We start from the raw sequence: 26,373 nt of genomic DNA, 5'->3' as shown, positions 1-26,373 counted from the left end.
GCACATTCATTAGCTTTGCTTTTGTATTGTACAAGGAAATCTCTAGAGAGCACATGGGCTTGAGGAAGGAGAGGTAGGGCATGTTGCATTCCCAACAGTACTCTGAAAGCTAGTAACTTCAGAAACTTTTAATTCAATAGCGCTAGGAGCCACTACCTATATATATATATATATACAGGGCAAAGAACCTCAGCGGCCATTAAACTATTGACGGGATCAGGTTTTGGCCATCAAACTATTTTTTATTAATAATTGACCACTAAACAATTTAATCCATAAATTCGTGACCATTTCGTCATTAATTACTCTTAAGTTCTGAAATTAGCATTCCACGTGACAATTTTCGGGGGCAATTTTGTCCAGCTACAACTCAAATCCTCTGTTTACTCAAAAAAAGGGGGTACTAACCCCATTGTAGGAAATGATTAAACAACACACGGATGAGATGATGCCTGCCATTATCAGAGGAATTGAATTGGATCTTCTAAGGCTTGGCGTCTTTATCAGCCGTCCTCCTTGCCCGCCTTTTTCTAAAGCTCATGGCATAGAAGGTAATAGAAGCAGCTGCAAGAATTCCCAATACAGGAAGCGCTACCTGCTGAATCGTCTACAGTGGAGGTCCATGGAACAACCTCAGCTAAAATTCTGGTTTTAGAGAATTCTTCTTCTTCTCCTTCATCGTCATCTTCTTCTTCTTCTTGGTTATTTTTTTCTGCATTTTCTGAATTTTGAGTAATGGGTTGGGCTTGGGTTGAAAAAGGGACTTGGAACTAAAAAGATTGAATCTTTGGGACTTGAATGGGAGTTTGAATGAAAGAGGGGGAAAAGAGAGAGTGGCGTTGAGCGTGGGAGGTTTGTGAGTCGAGGGTTGTGGTGACGCTGAGGAAAGGTTCTGGTGGAAGCAGAAGAAGTTTGTGGGACATGATGGCAAATGGAGAAGACGAAAAAGTGCCATTTATGGGTAGAGAAATCAAAGTTGAAAAGAAAAATCTAATGACTATTCATGATTTGTGGAGTTGGGTACCCTGTTTCAGAAGGGGCGGAAACAGAGGGGTTGAATTGTAGGGTCAGTAAATTATCGGACAAAATTGCCCCCGAAAATTGCCACGTGGAATTCTAATTTCAGAACTTAAGAGTAATTAATGACGAAATGGTCACGAATTTATGGATTAAATTGTTTAGTGGCCAATTATTAATAAAAAATAATTTGATGGCCAAAACCTGATCCCGTCAATAGTTTAATGGCCGCTGAGGTTCTTTGCCCATATATATATATATATATATATATATAAGAAGCTATCTATCACCACAGAGGTTTTCAGTAGGCTGTTGTCACCCTTTTATCTCTCAATCAAACTGGTCAATAGAGAGTGATGATTTGACCAGGACAATTCACAATCAGCCCCACTATTACTGCCATCAGTCTCTGCTAATCATGTTACAGTTGGCAAATGAAGAAGCCCTCGCCTATCGTCTTTTTTGCTAGATCTCACCCCTTAAGCACCACATGAAATATCATACCAACTCTACAGAATGTACACAGCCTTCTAAAACCTGTACACTGAAGCCTGCTTGAAATAGCTCCCCTGCAAAGCACAACTCGAATGGTCAAGCTGCTCAATTTGCAAATTTTCTGTTATTTATTCCGGATTCTGTGCTACATGGTTTTCCTGCTGGGGAGATCCAGTGAAAACTTGGCCCTGATCTCTTAAATCTCGAAATATAGACAGGAAAGAATTAAGGCCTTCAGAAGAAGCCCCTCCTAGAATCCATAACAACAAAGAACTGAAGGAATTCATTGACCCAGGGTTACCACCGGCTTCTGATTGGCGAAGATCCTGCTGCCCATCTAGCTGGAGAGGATTGCCCAACCTGTCTGGGTTTCCATTATCTGGGCGTTCTTGAAATTCAGAAAATTCAGCTGGACCATTTACAGGCACTGCTGGGCCCACACCAGCCCGAAGCCCGGGCCCAGAAGCCAACTCCGAATTAATTGCTCCTGAGTTCCTTGTGTTTAATCTTGTGATATGAAGTGTTGAAGCAAGAATTGTGGAGGACGTAATGTGAAAGTCTGGATGCTGCTGAAAATGTGACCTCTGGTTTTGTACAAACCTTTGCAGGGCTGGAACCTTTGCATGTTATAGTGTGGAAAAAAGTAAGGAAAAAAGAATATTACACATCTAAACTACTATAAAGTTAACATGAATTATTCATCACGAGGTTTGCAATATTTTCTGCTAAATTCATTCTGTTGTTGTTTGCATCATTATGGCTGGTGCAACAGATCCAATATGTAGCCATTCTGTTGTCCATTATTTATTTCCTTATTAAATTAAACCTATCATAATTATATGTCACCTATCACAATTTGTATATTCAAATGCACATTGTGTTGAGTAAAGCAATGTATTACACCTATTTACGGTTAAGTTGCTATTTGAATTATGAAGAATTTATTACCTCAAAACGATTCCAGAAGTACAGGATAAGGTGTTGCATAAAAGCTGCTGTTGTTGAAAGCGCTAGATATGAAAAACCTTGCAAAAAAAGATACACCAAATAAGAAAAAGTGCACTGGAGCAGAAAGCCAAATCCAGATAAATAATGCGTTCCAGCCATACCATAGGTATATGAGAAGAAGTATATGTGAAACACCAGAAAATAGAGGAGAAAGAAGCGAGGAAAGAATTTCATTGATATTGGCGTGCGGACACTGCAAGGAAAAGAAACCAGAATTTTCTTAGAAAACAAATTTAAAGGTAGATCAAGTCAGACATGCAAATGTCTATTTGACCAAATTATTATCTCAACTAGACATTCTAAGAATGAAAGCGAAACTAATAAAATGCTATGCGTAATAACCTTCCATCCGTGCAAGGTTCTAACATGGTTAAATTTCTGCTAAAGAAGCTGCAATAGTACTAAACCTTCAGACATAATTGAAACTTGGACCACCATTTCATTATCACAGGATGTTATTGTACAACATGCTTAGTGATTTAACTACTTGCGCAGAGAGAGAGAGAGAGAGAAGGAGGGTGGGGAACCTGATCAAGGTGAAAAGTTCACAGAGCCAAACAAGAATCAAAACCATAAAAGCCAATAGTTGATCATCGTAAAATTCAAACAGGAAGAATAGGATGCCAATCATTATCTGCAAAAAGTAAAATGATTTCCAATTTAGCACATCAAAATTCCCAAATAAAGAATACAAAAGGAGAAATTCAACTAATAAAATAATTTCATAAGCTGCACTTACTGGTACAAAAACAAGGGATTCAATCACGTGGACGAATATCAATTGGAATGTTGGAAGCCTATGTCGAGCATGATGCTGGAGTTGCACTGCAGGATGAAAGAAAATTCATAAATGATGGAAGACGGGGACTAAAATATGAGCACTCTGACCATTATCCATATGTTGAGGGGTTCAAAGTAATTAGAATGCTACCAAGCTTTGACATTCAACTCTTGATACAAATCCTTGGTCAACAATGAACAGGACATTATTAATTGATCAAAAGTGCAATCTGGTGCTCCAAATTGGAAAGCACCAAAGCCAACCAAGTTTTTAAGACAACAGATAATGGATCAAAAAGAAACCTGTGAACTTCAGCATGCGGGTTTGTGTCTCTCTCAATGTAAAGGAAACTGACATTGTAGTTGTGAAGAAAACAAAAAGTGACATCATCAGCACACCACATTTGGTAACAAGATAATCTGCAGGAAACAGAGAGCAGCCAACCAAAAATTTTAGATATCGGAAAGTGTGAACTGAGAATAATACTGATATTTCAAAGATTTGCAGCTTCATATATTTGATGTCTCACATCTAAGTCAACAAAATGGATACATTCTCCATTACAATTCACACCTTCAACAGGCGAGTGCTAACACAATAGCAACACCATTGACTGAAGAGCTCCAAAACAAGATTGTCAAGCTGATTTTCCTGCAGCCTAGCCTTAATTTTTAATTTTGAGGGTGATGTTCATCCATACGAACTAACTAATCAGCTTAGAAACCTTTCAGGAAAATTTGTTGCTCATATATTATAAAGGACATGCAAATTAATTTAGCAGATCTTTAACTGTCAGAACAAGAGCAACGCATGAATTATCACAGGAGAATGGCTTAAGTAACCAACCTCCAAATCTTGCAGAACTTTCTGGTTGCTTGTGAGCATAAGTAAGATTATAGAACTCATTTGTTTGGTAATTGTAAATATATCCTGCATTAAAATTGTAAAATAATTGTCAGAATGTCCAGAAGCAATCCAGCACCTGTTATGCTTTCAATACTAAACACTGAACAAATCTCAGACAAATGAGAAAACAAGAAACATTACTTTCAGAATCTAAAGTCTACCAAGGTTTCGAAATTAAAAGGAATAAAAAATTGCAATTAAATATTTACAGAAGGAGAGTCATTTGATACACAGACCATCCACCTTAAGACATACAGAAGATAGAAATATGACTTTTCACTTTTTTTCTTAGTCACATATCACTGAGTTAACAACAAGCTAAAAGCAAGGATCTATAAGGTGCAGAGAACAATAAATTCTTGTGGAAAACAGAAAGAAACTGAGGAGATTTAGAGAAAACAAGTTTGAGATCATTTATTACCTTGACCAGGAGAGTTCAATAGACTATTCATTAGAATAGTATCATACCCTACCAGTCTGTTAATCAAAAGTTGCTGCCACCTGAAAGGAACAGAAAAAAAAATTACATAAAAGTATACTGGTGGGAATTTTTGTGTGCATATGCTTCAAAGCACAAACCAGGCTTAACAAAATAAACAGTTGTTTATTTGTATCTATGTCTGTTCTCTTTTTGTCCGCTCAGAGTAAGAGTATTCAAGATCTTCAAACCAAAAGTTGACTCAATATGATATACGCTCTTGACATCTTTTTCTAACTTATTCTACACTTAGAATAAGAAAAACAAAAATGTTCATTCTACAAGCTCTACTGGGCTACTAATACATTCAAATTTTCTTATGGACAACAGATTTTAATTTCCAGAACATTCAAAGAAAAATATCCTTTCAAATTTTGAACAGGTTTACCAAGAATCACCTGTTTTAAGTGGCTTTAGAATAGTTATAGAAAGTTAAAGAAAAACATTTTTTTTCATAAACGACTCTTATGTTAATGCATCAAGAAAACATATTAAGCAGAGAATTTCTCACTTGCTGCACATAAATTAGTAAATTTTTAGTCAACACTACTGCATAAGGCACAGAATTAATCATATATCAGCTGCTTGTAGCATATGACATAAATTTTAGAACTGCTATATGAAATCCATCTATAAACAAGAGCAACTGACAAACCTTTCTGAGTTCCCAATAAGAGGTTCATAAATATGACAAAACAAAAGGAAAAGAAAAACAATCTATATATATATATATATATATATATATATATACATTTTACAGGGTTAGCATTTTCTCTCAAAAGTTTGGTGGCTTGACCCAAACCATGACTATGATCTACCAGAATTCAATACATAGATAAAACTTCATCATAAATAATATGCTTGCCCCAAAATCGCCAACCACTAGCTATTCTTCTTATGACAAGAAAGGACTGAAAGTTCAAATGATATCACCAAAGAAGTGACCAAGGAACAAGAAGACATATTAAAGATCTTACCTGTTTCCAAAGCAGGGATGCCATGCTGAGATGCTAACATTTATGGTGCGTATGTTGTGCCTTATTCTGGCTTCTTCAGGCAGCAAAAAGTACCCCTAAAGCAACAAATCATCCAACTTTTTAAATAAAATGGGAAGGACTTTAGAACTTTAGTTAACCTCATATACAGTCAGTATATTTAATTGTGAGGAACTAAACAGTAATGAGGATTACCTTCTCCATCGTGTATAAATAAGTTGGTTCGAATACATTGCTTCTTTTTCCAAGCCAATGCACTGATATTTCAAAAACAAGCAAAAGCTAAGGCATGAAAGATATTACCAAAATGCTAGAAGACAAGAACTTCATTACAATATACATATCTGTATATATGCATATGTATGGATGTACATGCATATGCACATCCATGCATATGCATACGTACATTGTAAAAAAGAGACACATAATGGTTTAATGGTTTTAACATTTCTTAGCTTCAGTGACGTAATATCCAAACAGAATTGAGAAGCTAGTAGTTGACTAAGAGAACTATTAAGACCAAGTAGGCTAAGTATAAAAAGGGATTCACTACTAAAGACTTCAGAGAACAAAGTTAACTGACTACACATGGCAAAAGACAGCCGTGTGGAATATCATAGGTACCTCTGTAGTCTATACCCAACTTGTCTTGGTGTGGATTCTGTAGTAAATTGGAAAGCATTCATCTACATAAAGTTGTAAATACACAATTAGGCAACTTTCCTTCTATCCATGCAGATATTATTCTGTCTCCCACATCCAATGAGTTTTTTCTTTCCTCAAAACCCCACAATCTCACATTTAATTTGTAGATCTTCTTGTCTATTTGATCTTACAGAATTTCTTTCATTGAAAAAATCTCTTTCTGTCCTATCACTGATCCAGTCAACCTGTTCCCCCCCCCCCCCCGCCCCCACAATCTCTCTCCTCCTACTACTGGTGTCATCAGAAAAGGTAAACATCATATATTCAATGCATTAGGCAGTCAAATCCAGAAATCAAGCTAAAGATTCGCCCAATTACCAAACCAAGATTCATACCTGTTATGTTTTAGGTGCTTTGTCCTTGCACCTGAAAAGAAATTCTCCTAAATCACTTTACATTTTAGTCACTTGGGTAAAGTGGATTCTAACATCTAAAGCATATTTTTTAATATTCTCCTGCAAAAGTAAAGTGAACTATAATCTTCACTAGTGAACGTTTATTCTCTTCAATTCACTCTCATTATTTCCTATTATTCTTTCTTCCAAGCCCTCTCTTTTCGACTTTACTTCTCTTCAAATCAGTCTTACTCTTTCTACTTCTTTCCCTTCTCTTCTCTTCCCCCCTCAGTCCCTCACATACGCATAAAACCCCACACATGGAGAAACGGTTAATTCCCATCCTATTTCAGATGCATTTGTTTCTCAAGTTTTTTTGTCGATATAGTTGTACTCCAATTATAAACTTCTCAGTGAATATAAGGGTACATATATTTCACGAATCAAAATAGAATATGAATTTGATAGAATATTAGGCTTCTTCACTCTCACATTGTATTTACATTCCCAATAAATATTGCTGGTCCTTCAAATTAAATTTGAGCTTCTTCATTTTAACAGCCTTGGAAGTTCATCTCGCTCTCTTTTCCATACCCAAGACATAGAACGCCTCAAAGAGGGAGAGCTAGATTGGTAGGAAGGGGAAAGAAAACCGATTTAGAGTGTACATGCAAGGTATTTTCTCCATTTAAATTTCTTCATTATTTATATGATGCAGGATATGTCTTACAGCTTACTAGGTCACTGTTTTTTACTAGTATTTTTCTAATCGTTTTCTTTATGGATTGGAACCACGGCAGTTGATCAAATGCCAAAAGAAACAAGAAGCAACAAGTGAAAAGAAAGATAAACAAATTTGTAAGACTCCAGTCAACCTAGAGGTGCAGAAAGAAATCATGAATACCTATGTGTTTAGCTCAAGCAACAAAAGACCCCATTCTAGACTTTTAATCAAGAATTCGTAATGCATAATCTAACCCAAAAATGGCCTCATTTTCTTTCATCTGTTTGAGTGAGATGGAGACCAGCATAACTGTCCTTCATAATTGGAGGCGCACTTTGTGATATCCACACTAATTACATTTTCATCTTGGAGATTAATAGAAAGTTATACCAAGAAAACACTCGCTTCAGGAAGAATCTTAACTCTTCCATTATTCTCAGCAAAGGCATGCCAGATGCACCATTCCTAGCATTTTAAAACAAATGCTCTGCAACCTTGGATTGGTGACTCAAGAAGCATAGTTCTCAGGTTCATTCAGCAGGCATATTCAATCGATAGTATTTGAAGTATGTATCTTCCAGTTCCCCTTCCTTTTAAGCAATGAGGATTCCCTTTTTGTCTATCCTATTGCAAGAAAGTTATACCCCACTTTTTATATTTTTCCAAGAAATACTTTTTTTAATAGATTGCACAGACTAGCCACAGAAAAATAAAGGCTGCTTTCCAGATGATGTGACCTTGGAATGAGCTTTCACATTTGGTAATATATAAGCATCCTTGGACTATAATAATGCACAAACTAAAGAGAAAGGAAAATGTTACCTGCATACGCATTCAGCCTGTCTAAATGCAGGATTTTTAGCCACTTCGGGATATCAAGATTCAAGTTTATTCCAGATATATCCTAAACATAGACAATGAAGCAAAGAATATCCTGTTTAGATTCAAAAATGGGAACCTATAAATGCATTACAACATGAAGTATAACAGATATATTCAGAGTGAACTGCAGAGAGTATAGACATAATTTTTATGTCAACGCAATCAGGAACTTATGGTAAAGAGAGCAACATTAAACCATAAAACTAAAAGAATTCCTATACTGTTCGTATAGCTTGACATTTCCTTCCAGTAGACTAGGATTATCACAATGCACATCTATCATAATCAGTTTAACCCCCAAATCCAACAAGTTCATCATCATCATAAGCCCAATATTAAGTTTTAGATCCCGCCTTTCAACACCCAGGGTACAAAACAGTATGACACATCTCAATAACCTTGTGCCGAAAAAATCCAACTTGACTGAGATGATACACTTGCATGCCAAACCATTGACATCCAAAACAACAGTCTTTGTAATTTAAGAGTTGGAGAGCGAACCTCCATTACCACACAAGGTCAAAGCAAAAATGTAATTCATCTGACCAAAATAATTTTCCCTTGATTATTTTCACGATGAACTGAAACTCTCAGCGCATCATACAAAGTTTTGGCAAGTAAACTCATACTGTGGACATTTTTTTCTGCCTTAAGAAAACATGAGAAAAGAAAGAGAGATTAAGGCCAAAACCACATGCAAGTCTCTATATCTTTACAAGACAAGACTCCCATAATTCATAACAAAGTTTCCACCAACACAAAAAATAAATAAAAAAATAAATTTTTAGTCAAAGCTCACCCATAAACCTCCAAGAATTCGTTTTACAATTCTCCAGAGGAAAGATACCCGCCCATGCCATTTTCTGCCCAGGTGAACAATTGCTGCTTTAAGTGATTCTTTTGGTGACATGTAAAACCTACTATGTGATGCATCTTTGTTGATTTTGTGGACACCATCATCTGCAGATTGTTCCAAACCTTCACCCACTGTAGAGCCTTCTGCTTGAGATTCCAAAAATTCACCATAAGTCCTCCATAACTTCAATGGAGATTTATCCCTAATAGCACCAGAAGTAAGCCAGTCCAACCCTAACTTTGCAGATAAAATAGTAGGCTCGTCTCCATTCGCACTTTCAACTTCTGATTTTCCATCAGCATATCGGCCCTCAAGACCATTGATTTCATTGTATTCAGACTCATTCCACGTCCATAAGCCATCACTAGTGATCTGCACTAGAAACAAGAAGTGCCTTAATGATGACAACTTAACCACATATTCAACAATGGTGCACTGCCCATTAGCCGTCATAGGAGTTAACTTTATGAATACAAGTAGTGGGCAACTTCTGACTGACTCATAAATTTCATAATCCAACACTACTATGGCGAAATATCATGCAAATGCACATGTACAAAGAGGAACACACAAAATCCAGCTTTGAGGGTCTCAGAATGGAGCAATATATCCTTAAAGAAGCATATTAAAACCATAACTCTTTGTCAAGAAAAATGACCCTTTTCCTACAGAGTTAGTGTTGCCAAGCCAATAACCATAATCTTCCATGAAATTTTGTTCTTATATTGAAGTTTTATTTTTATGTTGAATGGTGCAAATATAATGTGAATCAAGTCATCTTCCATGCTAATAAACGATTGCCAATCATTATCTTTGATTATAAATTAGATAAAAGTCAAAAACATAATCAGAATTAATAATTCTATACAATGCTGCGCCCCCATTTCGTTATTTTCCTATCTGTTTTAGCTTCTATTAATAAGTAGTATAAACTCATTTACTTCTGTTGACATTGGAAATTCTATTTAGTTGAGCTGCATGGCACCATTCACATGAACAACAAGCCCCAGAAAAAACACATGGCACCATTCACATGAACAACAAGCCCCAGAAAAAACAAAGTGAACTAGAAATCAAAATCCTTTCCAGCCCCTTGTAGGGCTATAGAGTCTCATGAATACTGTCTGACTGACTTTCAAACTTAAACAATAAGGAAATAATTCCTAAGTTGATGGCTATGCAGTTACCTCTTTGCTACCTTAATTTTCATTTGAAGCAATAGGCATGCTGAAAATGCTAAACTACCCCAAACACTGCATGGTGTCTAAACGCATTGTAACCAAAATAGGATTTATATATCAATCAAGATCATCAGAAAAAAATACACAATACAAAACTTTAGCTTGACCTGATCAAACCTCGAAAAACATATAATATGCACAATGAAAGGGTATCCTAGGTCAATCCAAAGTAAGTAACATCAATCATTTTATCCACTCCAGAACCAAAAAAAAAATGCAGATCAGCATTCAAGAAACTTACACATAACATTAGTGTCAGATCTCTTTTGTAGGCTTTAATCCTGTTTAGGTAAATAGAGACATTGGATTTTGTTCGGGGTTTCTAAGCTCCAACTTGGATTCCGCTTTATGAGTTATTGGAGTTTTTTTTTTCAGAAAAATAACACCAACGCTGTCTTGAGATGTAATGCGTATGAGGTAAAATGGTGGTAGGGAAATGTGTTAAGGGAATATTCTTCCAAAAAAACCCAAAAGAACTTTCCTCCAAAAATGCAACCTATACAAGGCATATGCCTCATAAGGAATCTAGTCAGAGCAAAAAAACATGGTTTAGTATTTAAACTACAATGCTTATACTTTTGTTTCTACCTTATTCAGTATGCAAAAGTACCCTTGCAGCTTTAATCTTCACAAAGATGCTAAATAAATGTTACTGATTTTCATGGTACAACACTCATACTGAACCATTCAACCAAGACTGAGGTTGATTTAACTTACATATGCAAGATTTTAAGGGAAGATTTTGTTGAAAGAAAATCCACTTGAAGTGAATTTACTAGAAACACGGCCTTATATGCATAAGAGATCAACCACTCACTGTGCACCCCTTAAATAAAACAAGAGGAGCAAGATGTCCAGAAAATAGATACACCAAATTCTTAGTTACAAATTGTCATTGCACCCAAATCCTTTTAAGCATATATAATTAGATTCAATAAATAAGGAAATCTGAAGACCACTTTATCTTCTTCATTTTTCTCTAGTTTAGTGGACCATCAACATGCCACTTCAACCTATTGACATCAATCCAAAAATCTAATCAGACTAGTATAAATCAAGTACTTCAAGAATCCAATGAATGAATCCTACATAGGTAGCCCCGACGAACAAGCCAGTAATCAAAAAGACCAAAGGATTAAGAAACTGCACATAAAATCCCTGGCCACAGAAAACTATCACCGTGTTATGGTGCTATCACCGTGTTACCAGGAAAACAAGTGTAGATAGAAAGAGAGTAGAAAGATCATACCTTGATCTGAATAAGCTGAGCTTCTGACACGTTCACTTTTGGAAGTTCGCTTGAGCAACCAGGCTTCATTCAGTGGGAAAAAAAAAAAGGAGAAATAATGTCAACTTCCACACTTTTATTACAGAACAAGGAAACAATTCAACTAAAAAGCACCAAACAAAAACAGCAACTCCAAAACCAACAAATCCCAGAACATAAAGAACACACAAAACACAAACATGACAAACAGACATCGTGAGACATACATAAAGATCAGTTGATTAAAAGAAAAAAAAAACTCATATCATATGTAAAAATTAAGAAATTCATACAAATCCTCAAAAAAGTATATAAGAATACCTAAGAAATTCATAACAGTTCCAAATCCTAAGTATCCCACATGTGTGACGCAGAAAAGAAAGTGTAACTCATTGGGAAAACATCCAAAATCACAATACAAACAGCATCTATAGTAGGATATGTTATGATTACTGTATCAATACGAGGAGGATTGGAGATACAGAAGCATTGCCATGATGCAAAGTAATTCACCGTTTATATGAATCTCAGCTGAGAGGGAAAAAAAAAATCCAGATTGAGAACTAAGAAAAAGGAATGGCATTCAACCTAAATCAATGCCCTATAGTTCTAAATAGTTTACAACAACAGGTTTATAACTGAAAATCATTATGAAGCAGTAAATGAAATAAACTAAACTTTATAAAACTAAAGTTTTAGATCATTCAGCAAAACATACCCAGTTGTCCAAGCATATCACCGAATCTATCATTCATACATGCTACGGATAAAATATTTGCTATATTAAATCTGGTATAATTGCAATGGAAATTCACAACATTAAACATAAACGTGATTCTAAAGGATCAGTACAGTAAAAAGACAGTAGATTGTACACAATTGGGTCAGTTTGTTGTAGAGAGAATAAAAATCACTTGAGTTTCAATGTGAGAGTGACAGATGAGGAAACTACAGTAATTTTCTATGTGAATCATATCATAGAATGAGGATTCACTTATGATATGTTAGATATGGAATTCCCACACTTTACTACAGAGGACTTTTCACAAAAATGGGCCTCCCACTTCAGCTAATAATGCCAAAGAAATAAATCCAAACATTTATGCGAGAAGGGCAGCTACATTACAGATTATCCAGACATACCAAACAAACACTAACAGGGAAAAAAAGGAGGGCAACTGAGAAAAAGGGACTGAAAGTGGCAATTTACTAAGCAAAAGTATTCCTGAATACAGCAATCCTATGGCATCCAATTGAGCCAAGCAAGAAATGGGATTGCTTCTAGCAACACTGATGAAACATTTGATCATATGAAGGTGGCTGGCAGCCTGAAGCCCCACTCCCCATTTCCATACAGCTGCACAACCATAATTAGTCTGCTCTGATGCTACACCAACAGAGTTTTATCTAAAGTTGGTTCTGAGAGCACTTGTTGCATTTTAGATTTTTTAACCCCTCACACTCGTAAATCTTTTACAGTTCTTAACAATTCCCTACTTCCATTTGAGTAATCAACAAGGCCCTTCTGCCATTTCAACACAATAAGGTAAAAAAGCAGCTGACTTATGAATTTGTGGGAAAAAAACTAAAAACCCGGGCAATCAACCGGTGATGATGTTAAGCATCTAAAAAATTCCCTTTTTTATACTGTTCAACATAATTGGCCTATAACAAGTAAAAACAATAACGCTCTGAAAAAATAAAGCCCCTATAATTCTTTAAAAATGAACCCCTATAATTCTATTATTCAAGAAAGTGTAATCTAAGGTTATTTCTGATCAATTCCCATAATATCACGAGATTCCTCGAGAAGCTAGCTGGCAAAATAAAACCCATAAGCCCAATTTCTCAAATTAGTCACACAAAAGAACAAATATTCACCTTCTTCCCTAATCAAACAATCCAAAAATCAAGCAAAATATCCCCCAAAAAAAGTTTGAAAATAAAAAAAAATCATAAAATAAAAGGGTTTACCTGCTGAACATAATTGGCGTGCATGACAACGAGAATACAGAAGAGAGTGACTGCGATGAAGAGGTACAAGTACTCAAGAAAGTCTCTAATTTTGGGAGTCAGCATTTCAGAAAAGGATACGGGGCAGGAGCGGTCGTCAGGCCGACCGCTCCTGAACGGTCCTCTCACAAGCAAAAACATGAGGAGAAAAATGATCCACGTCAAGAAGGCTTAAGAAGGGGCAAAAACGACGCCGTTCCAAATTAAAAAATTTGGGCTTCCAAAGGGAATCAGACGGAGCAAACGGTAGAGTTGAAATTTTGAAAAGCAAATTGAAATTTTGAATTAGCCGCACAAAACGAAATTGAGGGAAGAGGCTTGGCGTACTCCGTCTGAAGATAGGGAGCTCAGTTTTCTTTTTTCAGAAACCTCGTATCTCAGTTTTCTTTCTTAGAAAACTGTAGCACAAAATTCAGAGAGCTGAAGGAAGAGGCTTGGCGTGCTTCGTCTGAAGATAGGGAGTTGACAGAAAACTCTTATCTTAGTTTTCTTTTTTCAGAAAACTCGACACAATTTCCGTCCGAGAGTGTTACCGAGAAACTGAGAAGAGACTTTGGTGACTGGTTCAGCAAATGTTGTATCCATTTTAAATGCTTACAAGGCTTGCAGGAAGGTAGAAGCAAACAGAGGAAATTCAACATGTCATAAAACACCAGATTCTATCCTTCAACTTAATAGCAGAAGCAGCTGCAGTCTCTGAATTTGGTGAAATGTAGAGTGTATTAGCAGACGAAGGTAACGTGACTGAACCATATAACTAACTGTGGCCAATTATTTGTCATCCAAATGCACATCTGTTAAATGAAGATGAAATTAGATTCACTGAAGACATCATATGAAGATGATAGAAGAATAGTAAAATTGTACCGTATCTGTGTGTGTGTGTGTGAGCATTTAGCTTTTCAGTGATGAACTATAATGGGATAGTAGTCATCGGAAGACCCAGGGGTATGTATTGAAATCAAGCGGAATTAGTGAAAGATGAGAGAAATAAAGTCACATTTAACAAGTGAACGAATGTACATCCTGTTGTAAATTAGTTACAGGTTATAGGTACTGTATTACAATTGATATGAATCATTGTGCATCTAATAGTTGGTCCATACTCATGACACAATCTTAGTTTGCCCTTCTCTCCTGACCATGCAGTGTGTATATAATGGAGGTGCAGAATTAAATGAGGTAAAACAGAGGAAAAGACCGACCTATGTGAATAATAAATGGGTGTACCTGGTGTTGTAAGTAAATTACATGATGTAATAAATATATTACAATGAGTAGAAAATGCTTATTTGGCCCTCAAAATATAGAAATAGTAAAAAATACGGAGTTGGCTTAGGCGGTTGTCATTGACGAATGACATAAGGTCCAGTGAACAAAGTACCTAGAACCTAAATATAATCATCCGAGTGGATGTACATACAGTTAAAATATACTTACAACATGTGACCAACACATTACAATATGTATAACTTATTGTACACGGAGTTGTATTTGTACATACATAATATCGTTGTCTTAGAGTATAATAGGATTTGGTGTACGAGTATTTGTACAATATTAATCATATCGATGAACGTAATAATAGGATTTGGTATACGAATAATGTGTGTAACATAACACATTATGAATGGTAATATACATTTATGTTGTCGTTTATGTACATACCATTCATGAACTGCTGCAAATTAAGGTGTTTGATGCATAATTAGTAGGAGCAGAAGTAATGGATTGTAACAAATTGGTAGAAGATAGGACCCCTGAATTAGAAATGGAGTTCAATAGTGAAGAGGATGCGCACAAGTTTTACAACAACTATGCCTTTAAAACGGATTTTAATGTATGCAAAGACTATCTAAATAAAGACAAAGACGGTGTGACGACGTCTAGGAGATATAGTTACTGCAAGGAAGGTGTAAAACGCAAGTACGAAGGTGATGTGATGCCAAAAAGGACACGAGCGCCGACGAAAACAGGGTGTGGAACTAAAATGGTTATTGTGTTGCTTAGAGAGATAATGAAGTACCGTGTACATGACCTTATCTTAGAACATAACCATGAGTTGCACATTGCTTAATGTTCGCACATGATGCCATTACAAAGAAAAGTGAGTGAGGCTCAAGGATTCCAAGTTGAAACAAGCGAGGATGCTGGGATTTCATTGAAACAGAGCCATGAGCTTATGGGAAAGGAGGCAGGTGGGATGGAAAATGTGGGATATACTCGGGAAGACCTGAAACGATATCTTCGTACTCGACGGGAAAGGAGTTTGAAATATGGAGAAGCAGGTAACATGCTGAATTATTTTCAAGAGCAAACACTCGAGAATCCATCCTTTTTTCATGCCGTACAGCTGAATTGTGAAGGGCAGATAACTAATATCTTTTGGCCTGATGTTCGCGTTGACCATTTTATTTATTACCATAGAATTTAAAGTTATAGAATCTAAGCCAGCAGTACAAATATTAAATTAAGAACTTTCACTTAAATGTAGTATTGTATATGCATGTATTGTATTCCATTCTTGAGAGCATGTGGGTCATTTATGGATTGATAATGTCGTCATGTAACTGCAGGTTGAGTTAAATGAGCTGTATAACATTGCTGTTAGCAGCCAACGAAGAATATTAAAGATTGCAGAAATGCTCGCTTCTCAGCCAAGAGCAAAAGCTTCCACTTCTGGGCCTGAAGCATTGGACAAAGGAAAAAAAACCTATACAGGAGGACTATACAATGCACAAGAGTCCTGATACCGAAGAAGAGCTGGAATTTCAATCTGCCAAAGAAGGGGGCAACGATGAGGAGGATGATGCTGATGAATTTGATGCGGAAGGGTCTGAAGAAGTTGAGTATAATGCATTGCAGAGTGAAGAAGACGATGCTAATACGAGGACAAATATTGAAGCCATTCCAAACCTAGAGCTGAATGAAGATGTAATGGGCATGGAGAATCCAATTCCTACCTCATCAGTCGTATCCGATAACATCAGTCAGGGATTGCAACAAGGGGCCACCATGACAACAACTGAGCAAGGAAGCATTATACACCTTCAAGAGCAAGAGCATGAGCAATATAGGTCAAATGTCATAGAACTTGCCGAAAAAGATCAATCAACGGTGCAACCACCTTTGAACGCTAGTGCATCGACGTCACATCTACATCAGCTAGAAGCACCATGTAGGTTGCGATCATATGGTCGAAAGTGGAAAGGTTGGTACAGTTATAATATTCATAAGGTTCTAATTCAAATAACATGACTGTAACAACTATATACACACACGGTAACTCTGTTTATACCATCATGATGCTATGTATATGGGTCTGAATTGTCACTAGTCATCATTCAAAACTTGTAGGCATAGTGTTATAACACACCAATGTCAGCTGCATATAAAACGGACACGACAAACTGAATTGAGTATAATAATTAAGTATGACTTTATTTCAACCACATCCAGATAAGCCTAATGTCATGTTAAGCCAATTGGGAAGTTACAGTGTGTTTGAAAAACTGTTAGTTACATCGTGTTTGAAGATTGTTATAAAATAGTTATTAAGAAGTTACAGTGTGTTTAAAGATTGTTACGAAAAAAATTACTTGGGACGTTACAGATTAAAAATTAATACAAAACTCCATATTTAAAGACTGTTTACAGTGGGTTTATAGTTTGTTATAAAATTAGTTATTGGGAAGTTACAGTTTAAAAATTAATACAAAACTTCATATATGATGACTGTTAGTTACGAAGTGTTTGTAGGTTGTTACAAAATAGTTATTGGAAAGTTATAGTGCGTTCAAAGACTGTTACAAAATAGTTATTTGAGAAGTTGCAGTTTGAAAATTAATACAAAACTCCATATTTGAAGACTATTGGTTACGAAGTGTTTGTCGGTTGTTACAAAATAGTTATTGGGAAGTTACAGTATGTTCAAAAATTGTTACAAAATAGTTATTTGGGAAGGTATAGTTTGCAAATTAGTACAGAACTCCATATTCGTAAACTGTTAGTTACGAAGTGTTTGTAGGTTGCTACAAAATAGTTATTAGAAAGTTAAATGTTATTGAAAGTTGTTACAAAATACTTCATTGGGAAGTTAGAATGTGAAAACTAATACAAAACTCCATGTTTGATGATTACATGTTACAGTGTGATTGTAGGTTGTTACAAAATAGTTATTGGGAAGTTATAGTGTGTTTGAAAATTAATACAAAACTGTTTGAAGAGTGTTAGTTACAGTGTGTTTGAAGGGCGTTACAAAATAGTTATTGGGACAGTTACAGTGAGTTTGAAAATTAATCGATTGATGTTTCTAGACTGTTAGTTACATTGTGTTTGAATACTGTTACAAAATGCTTTACAATTTGTTACACAACAACAGATAAATTGTATGTGAAATGCATGTTCTTTATTTTTTAGGAGGTCCTGACGTTGAGATGAAGCACAAGTCTACACGTGCAACAAAGAAGAGCATCGTTCTGCGGTCAGCGGAGTTCATTCTACCTGCACCTGTGACAGTAAGCATGTACGATAAAAATGTGGTTGCATATGCATGGGACCCCAACAAAAATCCCAAGTAAGATTCTTGACAAAACTATTAATTCGATCTTGTGAGCCATTTTCTTCGATAAGTACGCATGTGGTTCATTGTAAGATGGCCCAGGAAAATAGTATGAAAATGGATGAGAATTGACTTCATTATTACATGTCCGTTTTTTGGAGTACGATTATTTTTTATTAGTAAATCGTTCAATTGTGGCTCGGATTTGATAGGGACATACTTATTCAAATGTTTCAATTCTCACTGACACGGCTTGACTTGAAGACACTCGAAAATGGCATGCATGTATCGAATCGGGTCAGTAGTTTATTATGTTTATTAAAAAAATTTGAGCGTCAATTTATTGATTGATTAGTGATACGTAAACGCAATTGTAACAGTCAATTACATGTTTTGGAAACCATTAGATATTGATTAGGTGGTTGACATGTTTGCCCTTCTCATGAATTGGGGTGGAAGAACTACCAAAAGTATGAAGTTTGAACGCTACATCGTTGAACCTCTAGCAGTTGTGAGTTTGAAATTTGGACTGTATCCTATTATGTGCTAAATTTTGTCAGCATCATATCTAAATTGGTATTACGAGCCAACGCACTATTACTGATGTCTTTTACACTGCTCATACTCGTCCATGTTATTGGTTGCAGGAAGGAATTTTAAAAATGGAAAAATTCAATAAGCTGTCTGATGCCAGCTTATCTGCCAGCTTATCTGAAGGGTAATAGCACAAACAAGAGAAGAGGAAAGGTTAATCCAATATTAACTAGTTGTATTATCACTAGTTGTAACATCGGGGAATATCTAGTTGGAATATTATTCAGTTTTAAATACAGCAGACGAAAAGCTGCTGATTGCAAATTCATTGGTTATAATGAATTGTAACACACACCTAACTGGTTGTAACACAATCCGTACATAGTGAAACGTACAGGTCACTGATGTGTAACTCTTTATACACGTGACTCTAAATATTGGTGCACAGGTCATTTCATTACAAAATCTGCATAATTTGTTTTATTGTCTGAACAGATTTGACATAGTTCAATGGCATACATCGAACTCTACAGTTTCTACTGCCATGACAAAATTGTTTGGCCTGGAATGCGTTGTCTAGGCATATTTTAGCACATTGTGAGGGTCCTGCGCACTGTAAAAGGGCGTGGTTGCAGTATTATATCCCAGTTAGAGAAAAATTTTTTCGTTTTATTCTTCACACTTTCCATTTTATTCTACTGAAGGGTGACAATGAACCCGTGCCTGAAATTTGTTATTAGTATTCTTCAATCCTCCTCTAACTTCAATTGCAGTGTCATCAATAGAGGGTTCACACAGAAATCAAATTCTTGGGTGCCAAAGAACAGCCAGTAGATTGCATGATGTTCAGGAAGATCTCGCTAATTTAATGAAATGTTCGAGAAGATCTCGCTACATCAATTGTTTTGGGGTTCAAATCGGCCATCTCTATGTTCTTATTAGATACTTACTAAAGTGTCTAAGAAATTTTATGTGTTGGGGGGAGGACTTATTGTTTGTACCGAGGGCAATAGCACATACAAGAAAAGAGGAAATGTTCATCGGATATTAACTAGTTGTAGTATCACTAGTTGTAATATCAGGGAATTTCTAGTTATAATATCACTAGTTTTAACTAGATATCCGAAAAACTGTCAATTGCAAATTCATTAGTTGTAATGATTTGTAAAATATACATAACTGGTTGTAACTCAAAATGTACATCGCGTAATCAAAATTTGTTGTATTTTAAATATTAGTTACCCTATTTTCAAATTAGTTCCAACGAAATATCATGTTCTTCTACGAAACTGTTACTTATTATGTGGTCAATGGGAACCAAGCCGAGCCATCAATTGTAACTTCATTTCTATACTGAAGGAGTAATACCTACTGATATAAGCTTGTGATACTATCCGTAATACTCATCCTTGTAATACAAAGATCCTCGTACATCAATGGTGCCTGTACAACCTCGTCAATAAGTTGTAACAGATTATTAATTGCTTGTAACATACATATGCAGAATTTTCAGGTTGGAACAGCCACTTAATGTCTCGTTCAAAAAGTATAGTTACACATCATTCATCAATCTCATTCTCGGGAGAGGCCACATCAACGCGTAGTTGCAATCCCTGAGTGTTATTTCCTCCCTGAAATGCGAAACGATGGCAAATCAGCAAATATTATTAATGAAACATACAATTAATGATATACGATATCCAAGTCTCCAATTAACAATATTACATAAACATGTGCTTTAATGATAAAAGTTTGTCACCTGCGGTGATGGTGCAAATACATGATATGCATCAACATCACAGTGTGTTGAAATTGCCGCACGCTCCTCTTACATTACGTAGTATAAGTAATTGGCTGTCCACAAATCATTACCAGTGCCTATATTGCTCACTTATAACGTTAAATTAGACTAGACATTATAACAAAAATGATATATCAGACCATTAAAATATCTCTGACGGCGTTATGGTTGAAAAAAATAGATAATCTGGGATGCATCCATTCTGTAGGGACACTTGCAGGAGGCCCCTGATTAGTCAAACGGTGGAGGTTCGCATAATAAAAAATAATATGTTATTAAAGCGAACAGACGTTAACTACATAATTTGCATGATTTGACAACGTTCGGGTGCCCACAATTACAATTAAAGAAAAAAAGATAGTTCTACTACACGAATAAGAAGGTCTTTATTTTAACTACTAAATATATGCATACCGTTTCACTTTCATCGATATCAGGAGCAACAGCGTTTGGAGGGCCATTCACTGTCTGACTCATTGAATGGGTCTACGAGTTTCGTATGGGCCAAATCATTGTATAAGACAAATAAAATAGGTATATCAGGAGGGATGACGGCCATAACAACATTATCACACAATGTAACATCAATGTAACTATTTATGCTGTTAGAAACATCTAAATAAAAGCAACAGTCATGTCCATTTTATACTAATCGAAACAGAATCAGTAGATGAACAGCATCCCATAAACATGTATTCCTCAAATGAAACAGATGTCGGCTCCGATTCTGAGACCTACAGTATTGACACGGCAATAATATTATTTCATAATTAATGGTACCTAAACTTTAGTTAATAGTATAACGATAACTTAGTTTTAGCATAAATGTTCCCCTAGTACCAAAATTTGATCCATACCGTAGTCTGTGTAGTCCTTGACAGTCTAGATTTTCTTTTTACTCTGTCAAATTTATCAACCCAACTTCGCATCATTCTAATTTTCTTCCCACCACCTCATTTTTTAATGCCTCTTGCGACTACTGCCTCCCTCATTTCATTTACAATTTCAATTTTATCCTATTTCTCGACATTCAGATTTTTTTGATTTTGCAAAGGTTGCTCTTCGCTTTCTGAGAGGAAGAGTTCAACTCTCTTTGCCAAATCGGATGTGACAGTGATTGCTATTTTACTGGTGTCCTCCGACATTGCTGTTCGAGTTGCGACCTTAATCATGGCTGGAGCGAGCTCCCGATAACGAGTTGAAATGATTGCTTTTGGATCAGCTATAATTTCCCGTCCTTACCGATCAAAACAGTCTCCAGCTCGAGCTCTTCTTGTCCATCGTCTCTTAACGTATTCAAGAGGAATTGTCTTTATGCCTACGGTATCAAACACCTTCAATGAGTGTCCACACAAAATTCCTTCATTCTCGTATTTTTTGCAACTACAATGTACACTTAGATCATTCCGATTGAATACCACTATTCTTTCAGATCCTCCATCATATCTCATGACCGCAAACTCTACAAACATCCCTGCATCTTGTTGTCTCAATATAACCATAGCTGTTGACTCGCCATATTCATTTTGGAATGCAACAAATACGGTGGGTGAATACGTCTCTGCTGCATGTACAAGCACAGGTGTTTGCCTCAACCCAACCATAGGGAGCTTTTGCCTCATTTCATATTCTGCGATGAGTTCATTATGTCTCTTATCATCAATCACTCGATTGAAATGTCTAAAGAACTGCACAAGATCATGATCCAGTTTCAAATGATTTTTAATTGCTACATTTAGGCTTTCGCTAAATTGGGTGCTTTGCATTCCCGCGGTCTATCTTTCTTTCATCATACACCTTGCCCACTTATCACGAATTCGATACAACTCGAAAAGCCATTTATTATTTTCAAGATTGTATTTTTTCACCATCGCCTCCCACACCCTATTGAACTGTTCCACTTCTTCAAACTCATACATGCAGGCACCAAACATGTATGGAATATCACTATTTTTCTTGTAATGATTGCCAAGATGTTTCATAAAATTACGCCTTATGTGAAACGTACATAGACCGTGAAATGTTTCTGGCATGACAACTGAAAGAGCGGCTGCCATGGCGTGATCTTGATCGGTTAATATGGTATTTGGACGCTTTCCGCACATTACTTTTAGAAATGTACCAAATACCTATTTGAAAGAATCTATAGTCTCATCATACATAAGGGCAGTACCGAATATCACAATTCGCCTATGTTGGTTAAAACCCACAAACACTCCAAGTGGGCGGTATTCTTTATTTATTTTGTAGGTTGTGTCGAATGTGACTACGTCTCCAAAAAAGTTGTAATCAATTAACATTCCTACATCAAGTCAAAAGATATTAGTTATCTGCCCTTCACAATTCAGTTGTACGGCATGAAAAAAGGATGGATTCTCGAGTGTTTGCTCTTGAAAATAATTCAGCATGTTACCTGCTTCTCCATATTTCAAACTCCTTTCCCGTCGAGTACGAAGATATCGTTTCAGGTCTTCCCGAGTATATCCCACATTTTCCATCCCACCAGCCTCCTTTCCCATAAGCTCATGGCTCTGTTTCAATGAAATCCCAGCATCCTCGCTTGTTTCAACTTGGAATCCTTGAGCCTCACTCACTTTTCTTTGTAATGGCATCATGTGCGAACATTAAGCAATGTGCAACTCATGGTTATGTTCTAAGATAAGGTCATGTACACGGTACTTCATTATCTCTCTAAGCAACACAATAACCATTTTAGTTCCACACCCTGTTTTCGTCGGCGCTCGTGTCCTTTTTGGCATCACATCACCTTCGTACTTGCGTTTTACACCTTCCTTGCAGTAACTATATCTCCTAGACGTCGTCACACCGTCTTTGTCTTTATTTAGATAGTCTTTGCATACATTAAAATCCGTTTTAAAGGCATAGTTGTTGTAAAACTTGTGCGCATCCTCTTCACTATTGAACTCCATTTCTAATTTAGGGGTCCTATCTTCTACCAATTTGTTACAATCCATTACTTCTGCTCCTACTAATTATGCATCAAACACCTTAATTTGCAGCAGTTCATGAATGGTATGTACATAAACGACAACATAAATGTATATTACCATTCATAATGTGTTATGTTACACACATTATTCGTATACCAAATCATATTATTACGTTCATCGATATGATTAATATTGTACAAATACTCGTACACCAAATCCTATTATACTCTAAGACAACGATATTATGTATGTACAAATACAACTCCGTGTACAATAAGTTATACATATTGTAATGTGTTGGTCACATGTTGTAAGTATATTTTAACTGTATGTACATCCACTCGGATGATTATATTTAGGTTCTAGGTACTTTGTTCACTGGACCTTATGTCATTCGTCAATGACAACCGCCTAAGCCAACTCCGTATTTTTTACTATTTCTATATTTTGAGGGCCAAATAAGCATTTTCTACTCATTGTAATATATTTATTACATCATGTAATTTACTTACAACACCAGGTACACCCATTTATTATTCACATAGGTCGGTCTTTTCCTCTGTTTTACCTCATTTAATTCTGCACCTCCATTATATACACACTGCATGGTCAGGAGAGAAGGGCAAACTAAGATTGTGTCATGAGTATGGACCAACTATTAGATGCACAATGATTCATATCAATTGTAATACAGTACCTATAACCTGTAACTAATTTACAACAGGATGTACATTCGTTCACTTGTTAAATGTGACTTTATTTCTCTCATCTTTCACTAATTCCGCTTGATTTCAATACATACCCCTGGGTCTTCCGATGACTACTATCCCATTATAGTTCATCACTGAAAAGCTAAATGCTCACACACACACACACAGATACGGTACAATTTTACTATTCTTCTATCATCTTCATATGATGTCTTCAGTGAATCTAATTTCATCTTCATTTAACAGATGTGCATTTGGATGACAAATAATTGGCCACAGTTAGTTATATGGTTCAGTCACGTTACCTTCGTCTGCTAATACACTCTACATTTCACCAAATTCAGAGACTGCAGCTGCTTCTGCTATTAAGTTGAAGGATAGAATCTGGTGTTTTATGACATGTTGAATTTCCTCTGTTTGCTTCTACCTTCCTGCAAGCCTTGTAAGCATTTAAAATGGATACAACATTTGCTGAACCAGTCACCAAAGTCTCTTCTCAGTTTCTCGGTAACACTCTCGGACGGAAATTGTGTCGAGTTTTCTGAAAAAAGAAAACTAAGATAAGAGTTTTCTGTCAACTCCCTATCTTCAGACGGAGCACGCCAAGCCTCTTCCTTCAGCTCTCTGAATTTTGTGCTACAGTTTTCTAAGAAAGAAAACTGAGATACGAGGTTTCTGAAAAAAGAAAACTGAGCTCCCTATCTTCAGACGGAGTACGCCAAGTCTTTTCCCTCAATTTCGTTTTGTGCGGCTAATTCAAAATTTCAATTTGCTTTTCAAAATTTCAACTCTACCGTTTGCTCCGTCTGATTCCGTTTGGAAGCCCAAATTTTTTAATTTGGAACGGCGTCGTTTTTGCCCCTTCTTAAGCCTCTTGACGTGGATCATTTTTCTCCTCATGTTTTGCTTGTGAGAAGACCGTTCAGGAGCGGTCGGCCTGACGACCGCTCCTGCCCCGTATCCATCATCACCTAGCCTTGCCACAAAACACCGATTATACCAGTTGTATAATGTAAAAGAAAGACAAATTGGACCTATGACAGTTTTGGAGTTTTCCCTTTATTTTTTATTTCTTTGAGCCAATTCAAGGCTTCAAGTACAAAACAAACGAAGGGACTCATATGCTATTAGAGCCTAGTGGTTTTTTTTTTTTTTTTTTTTTTTGGTCAATGGTAACTCTTATTCATACTCTAATTTATATCAGGGAAAGAAAGGGCTCAATTGGACCAAAAAGAATTATAGAAAGAGAATATTACCTCTAGACTAAAAGTGTGCACTACTACACATCCTTTAGATTTGATTATAAATGCAAAGATTATTTTATATTTGAATATCCATCTTCTCGTAACATGAGTTTATTCCACTCTTTTTTTTAGCAGCAGGGATTTTCGGGGAGTGCTTGGTTCATGCTCCACAATTGGAATTGGAATTGGAATTGATATCATATACAAATAATTAGTATGGGCCTATGTTATCATTACAATATGTATTGTTTGGAAAAATCATTTTAGTTTTGGGTATCTGAATAAGATATTATACTTTTTTAACCGTTTTCCCTCTTTTTTTCCCCTTTTTTTCCGTTCCTACACATTCCACCTACTTTGGCCGTTGACAAATAGCATTTCTTCCTTGACCACCACCGATCAAATTTCAAACTCTAAGAGAAATTCAGACCTAATTACTACTTTTACCTGAAATCATATTTAATCCCAAGATCTTCAAGCTTTTCCTATCAAAGATAGGTATAAATTGAAATTAGATATCCAAAATTACAAAATGTTCACCATCTTCTTTGGTTCAAGAAGGGATACATAATTTTGACCTTCAAAATCACCCCAAACCTAATCACCAAAAATCTTGTCAACTAATGTGACTAGATTGAAATTTTTTGCTGCTACTGAAGTAAGGGTGAGTATCGAATTCGAAGTCGGTAATTTGGTAGTTTCAAATTGGTAATTTTCAGTAAATGAATCTGGAAAAATTCGACCTAATTCGTAATTGAAATAGAAAATTTTGAATTCAAATTCAATCTGATTTCAATTCGGAATTCGATTATTTACTGATTTAACTGAATTTCAGAAAAGCCAGTAAGTTTAACCAAATTCAATACAGT

At 36.0% G+C, this 26,373-nt stretch overlaps 4 protein-coding genes across 4 annotated transcripts; 1 reads left to right on the top strand and 3 right to left on the bottom strand.

The window, feature by feature from the left end:
- Window positions 1-1,315: 1,315 nt before the first annotated feature.
- Window positions 1,316-13,773, bottom strand: LOC113708848 (membralin-like protein At1g60995). Its single transcript, XM_027231491.2, has 14 exons — window positions 13,665-13,773; window positions 11,673-11,735; window positions 9,126-9,554; window positions 8,267-8,348; window positions 5,876-5,937; window positions 5,663-5,757; window positions 4,629-4,708; window positions 4,148-4,231; window positions 3,604-3,720; window positions 3,260-3,345; window positions 3,048-3,154; window positions 2,622-2,713; window positions 2,461-2,537; window positions 1,316-2,129 (listed from the first exon to the last, which is right to left on the bottom strand). The coding sequence occupies exons 1-14, from the start codon at window positions 13,767-13,769 to the stop codon at window positions 1,641-1,643; spliced, it is 1,968 nt and encodes a 655-aa protein (XP_027087292.2). The 5' UTR covers window positions 13,770-13,773; the 3' UTR covers window positions 1,316-1,640.
- Window positions 13,774-15,429: 1,656 nt separating this feature from the next.
- LOC113708222 (protein FAR1-RELATED SEQUENCE 12-like) lies at window positions 15,430-15,780 on the top strand. The gene has a single exon (XM_027230685.1). It carries the CDS (start codon window positions 15,430-15,432, stop codon window positions 15,778-15,780), a length of 351 nt encoding a protein of 116 aa, XP_027086486.1.
- Window positions 15,781-22,728: 6,948 nt separating this feature from the next.
- LOC113708223 (protein FAR1-RELATED SEQUENCE 5-like) lies at window positions 22,729-23,214 on the bottom strand. The gene is made up of 2 exons (XM_027230686.2): window positions 23,013-23,214; window positions 22,729-22,901 (listed from the first exon to the last, which is right to left on the bottom strand). Exons 1-2 carry the CDS (start codon window positions 23,212-23,214, stop codon window positions 22,729-22,731), a joined length of 375 nt encoding a protein of 124 aa, XP_027086487.2.
- A 9-nt stretch (window positions 23,215-23,223) lies between these two features.
- On the bottom strand, window positions 23,224-23,529 carry LOC140014193 (protein FAR1-RELATED SEQUENCE 12-like). Its single transcript, XM_072064614.1, has one exon. The coding sequence runs from the start codon at window positions 23,527-23,529 to the stop codon at window positions 23,224-23,226; it is 306 nt and encodes a 101-aa protein (XP_071920715.1).
- Window positions 23,530-26,373: the final 2,844 nt, after the last annotated feature.

Source organism: Coffea arabica, chromosome 9c (assembly GCF_036785885.1).
Source record: "Coffea arabica cultivar ET-39 chromosome 9c, Coffea Arabica ET-39 HiFi, whole genome shotgun sequence".
In the NCBI taxonomy this organism is placed as follows: Eukaryota; Viridiplantae; Streptophyta; class Magnoliopsida; order Gentianales; family Rubiaceae; genus Coffea; species Coffea arabica.
The sequence above is the reverse complement of the archived record's forward strand: the minus strand, read 5'-3'. Positions and strand labels throughout refer to the sequence as shown.

Bases quoted from the DNA above. Each gene is read 5' to 3' on its own strand.
- LOC113708848 (XM_027231491.2), bottom strand. From the start codon at position 13,769: ATGCTGACTCCCAAAATTAGAGACTTTCTTGAGTACTTGTACCTCTTC. The intron at 3,346-3,603 runs GTTTCTTTTTGA...TTCATCCTGCAG, and splicing joins CCGCATGCTGAAGTTCACAG to TGCAACTCCAGCATCATGCT. The intron at 2,538-2,621 runs GTATGGCTGGAA...TTTTTTTGCAAG, and splicing joins CTTCTTCTCATATACCTATG to GTTTTTCATATCTAGCGCTT.
- LOC113708222 (XM_027230685.1), top strand. From the start codon at position 15,430: ATGGATTGTAACAAATTGGTAGAAGATAGGACCCCTGAATTAGAAATG.
- LOC113708223 (XM_027230686.2), bottom strand. From the start codon at position 23,214: ATGATGCCATTACAAAGAAAAGTGAGTGAGGCTCAAGGATTCCAAGTT. The intron at 22,902-23,012 runs GTAACATGCTGA...GACTTGATGTAG, and splicing joins TTTGAAATATGGAGAAGCAG to GAATGTTAATTGATTACAAC.
- LOC140014193 (XM_072064614.1), bottom strand. From the start codon at position 23,529: ATGGAGTTCAATAGTGAAGAGGATGCGCACAAGTTTTACAACAACTAT.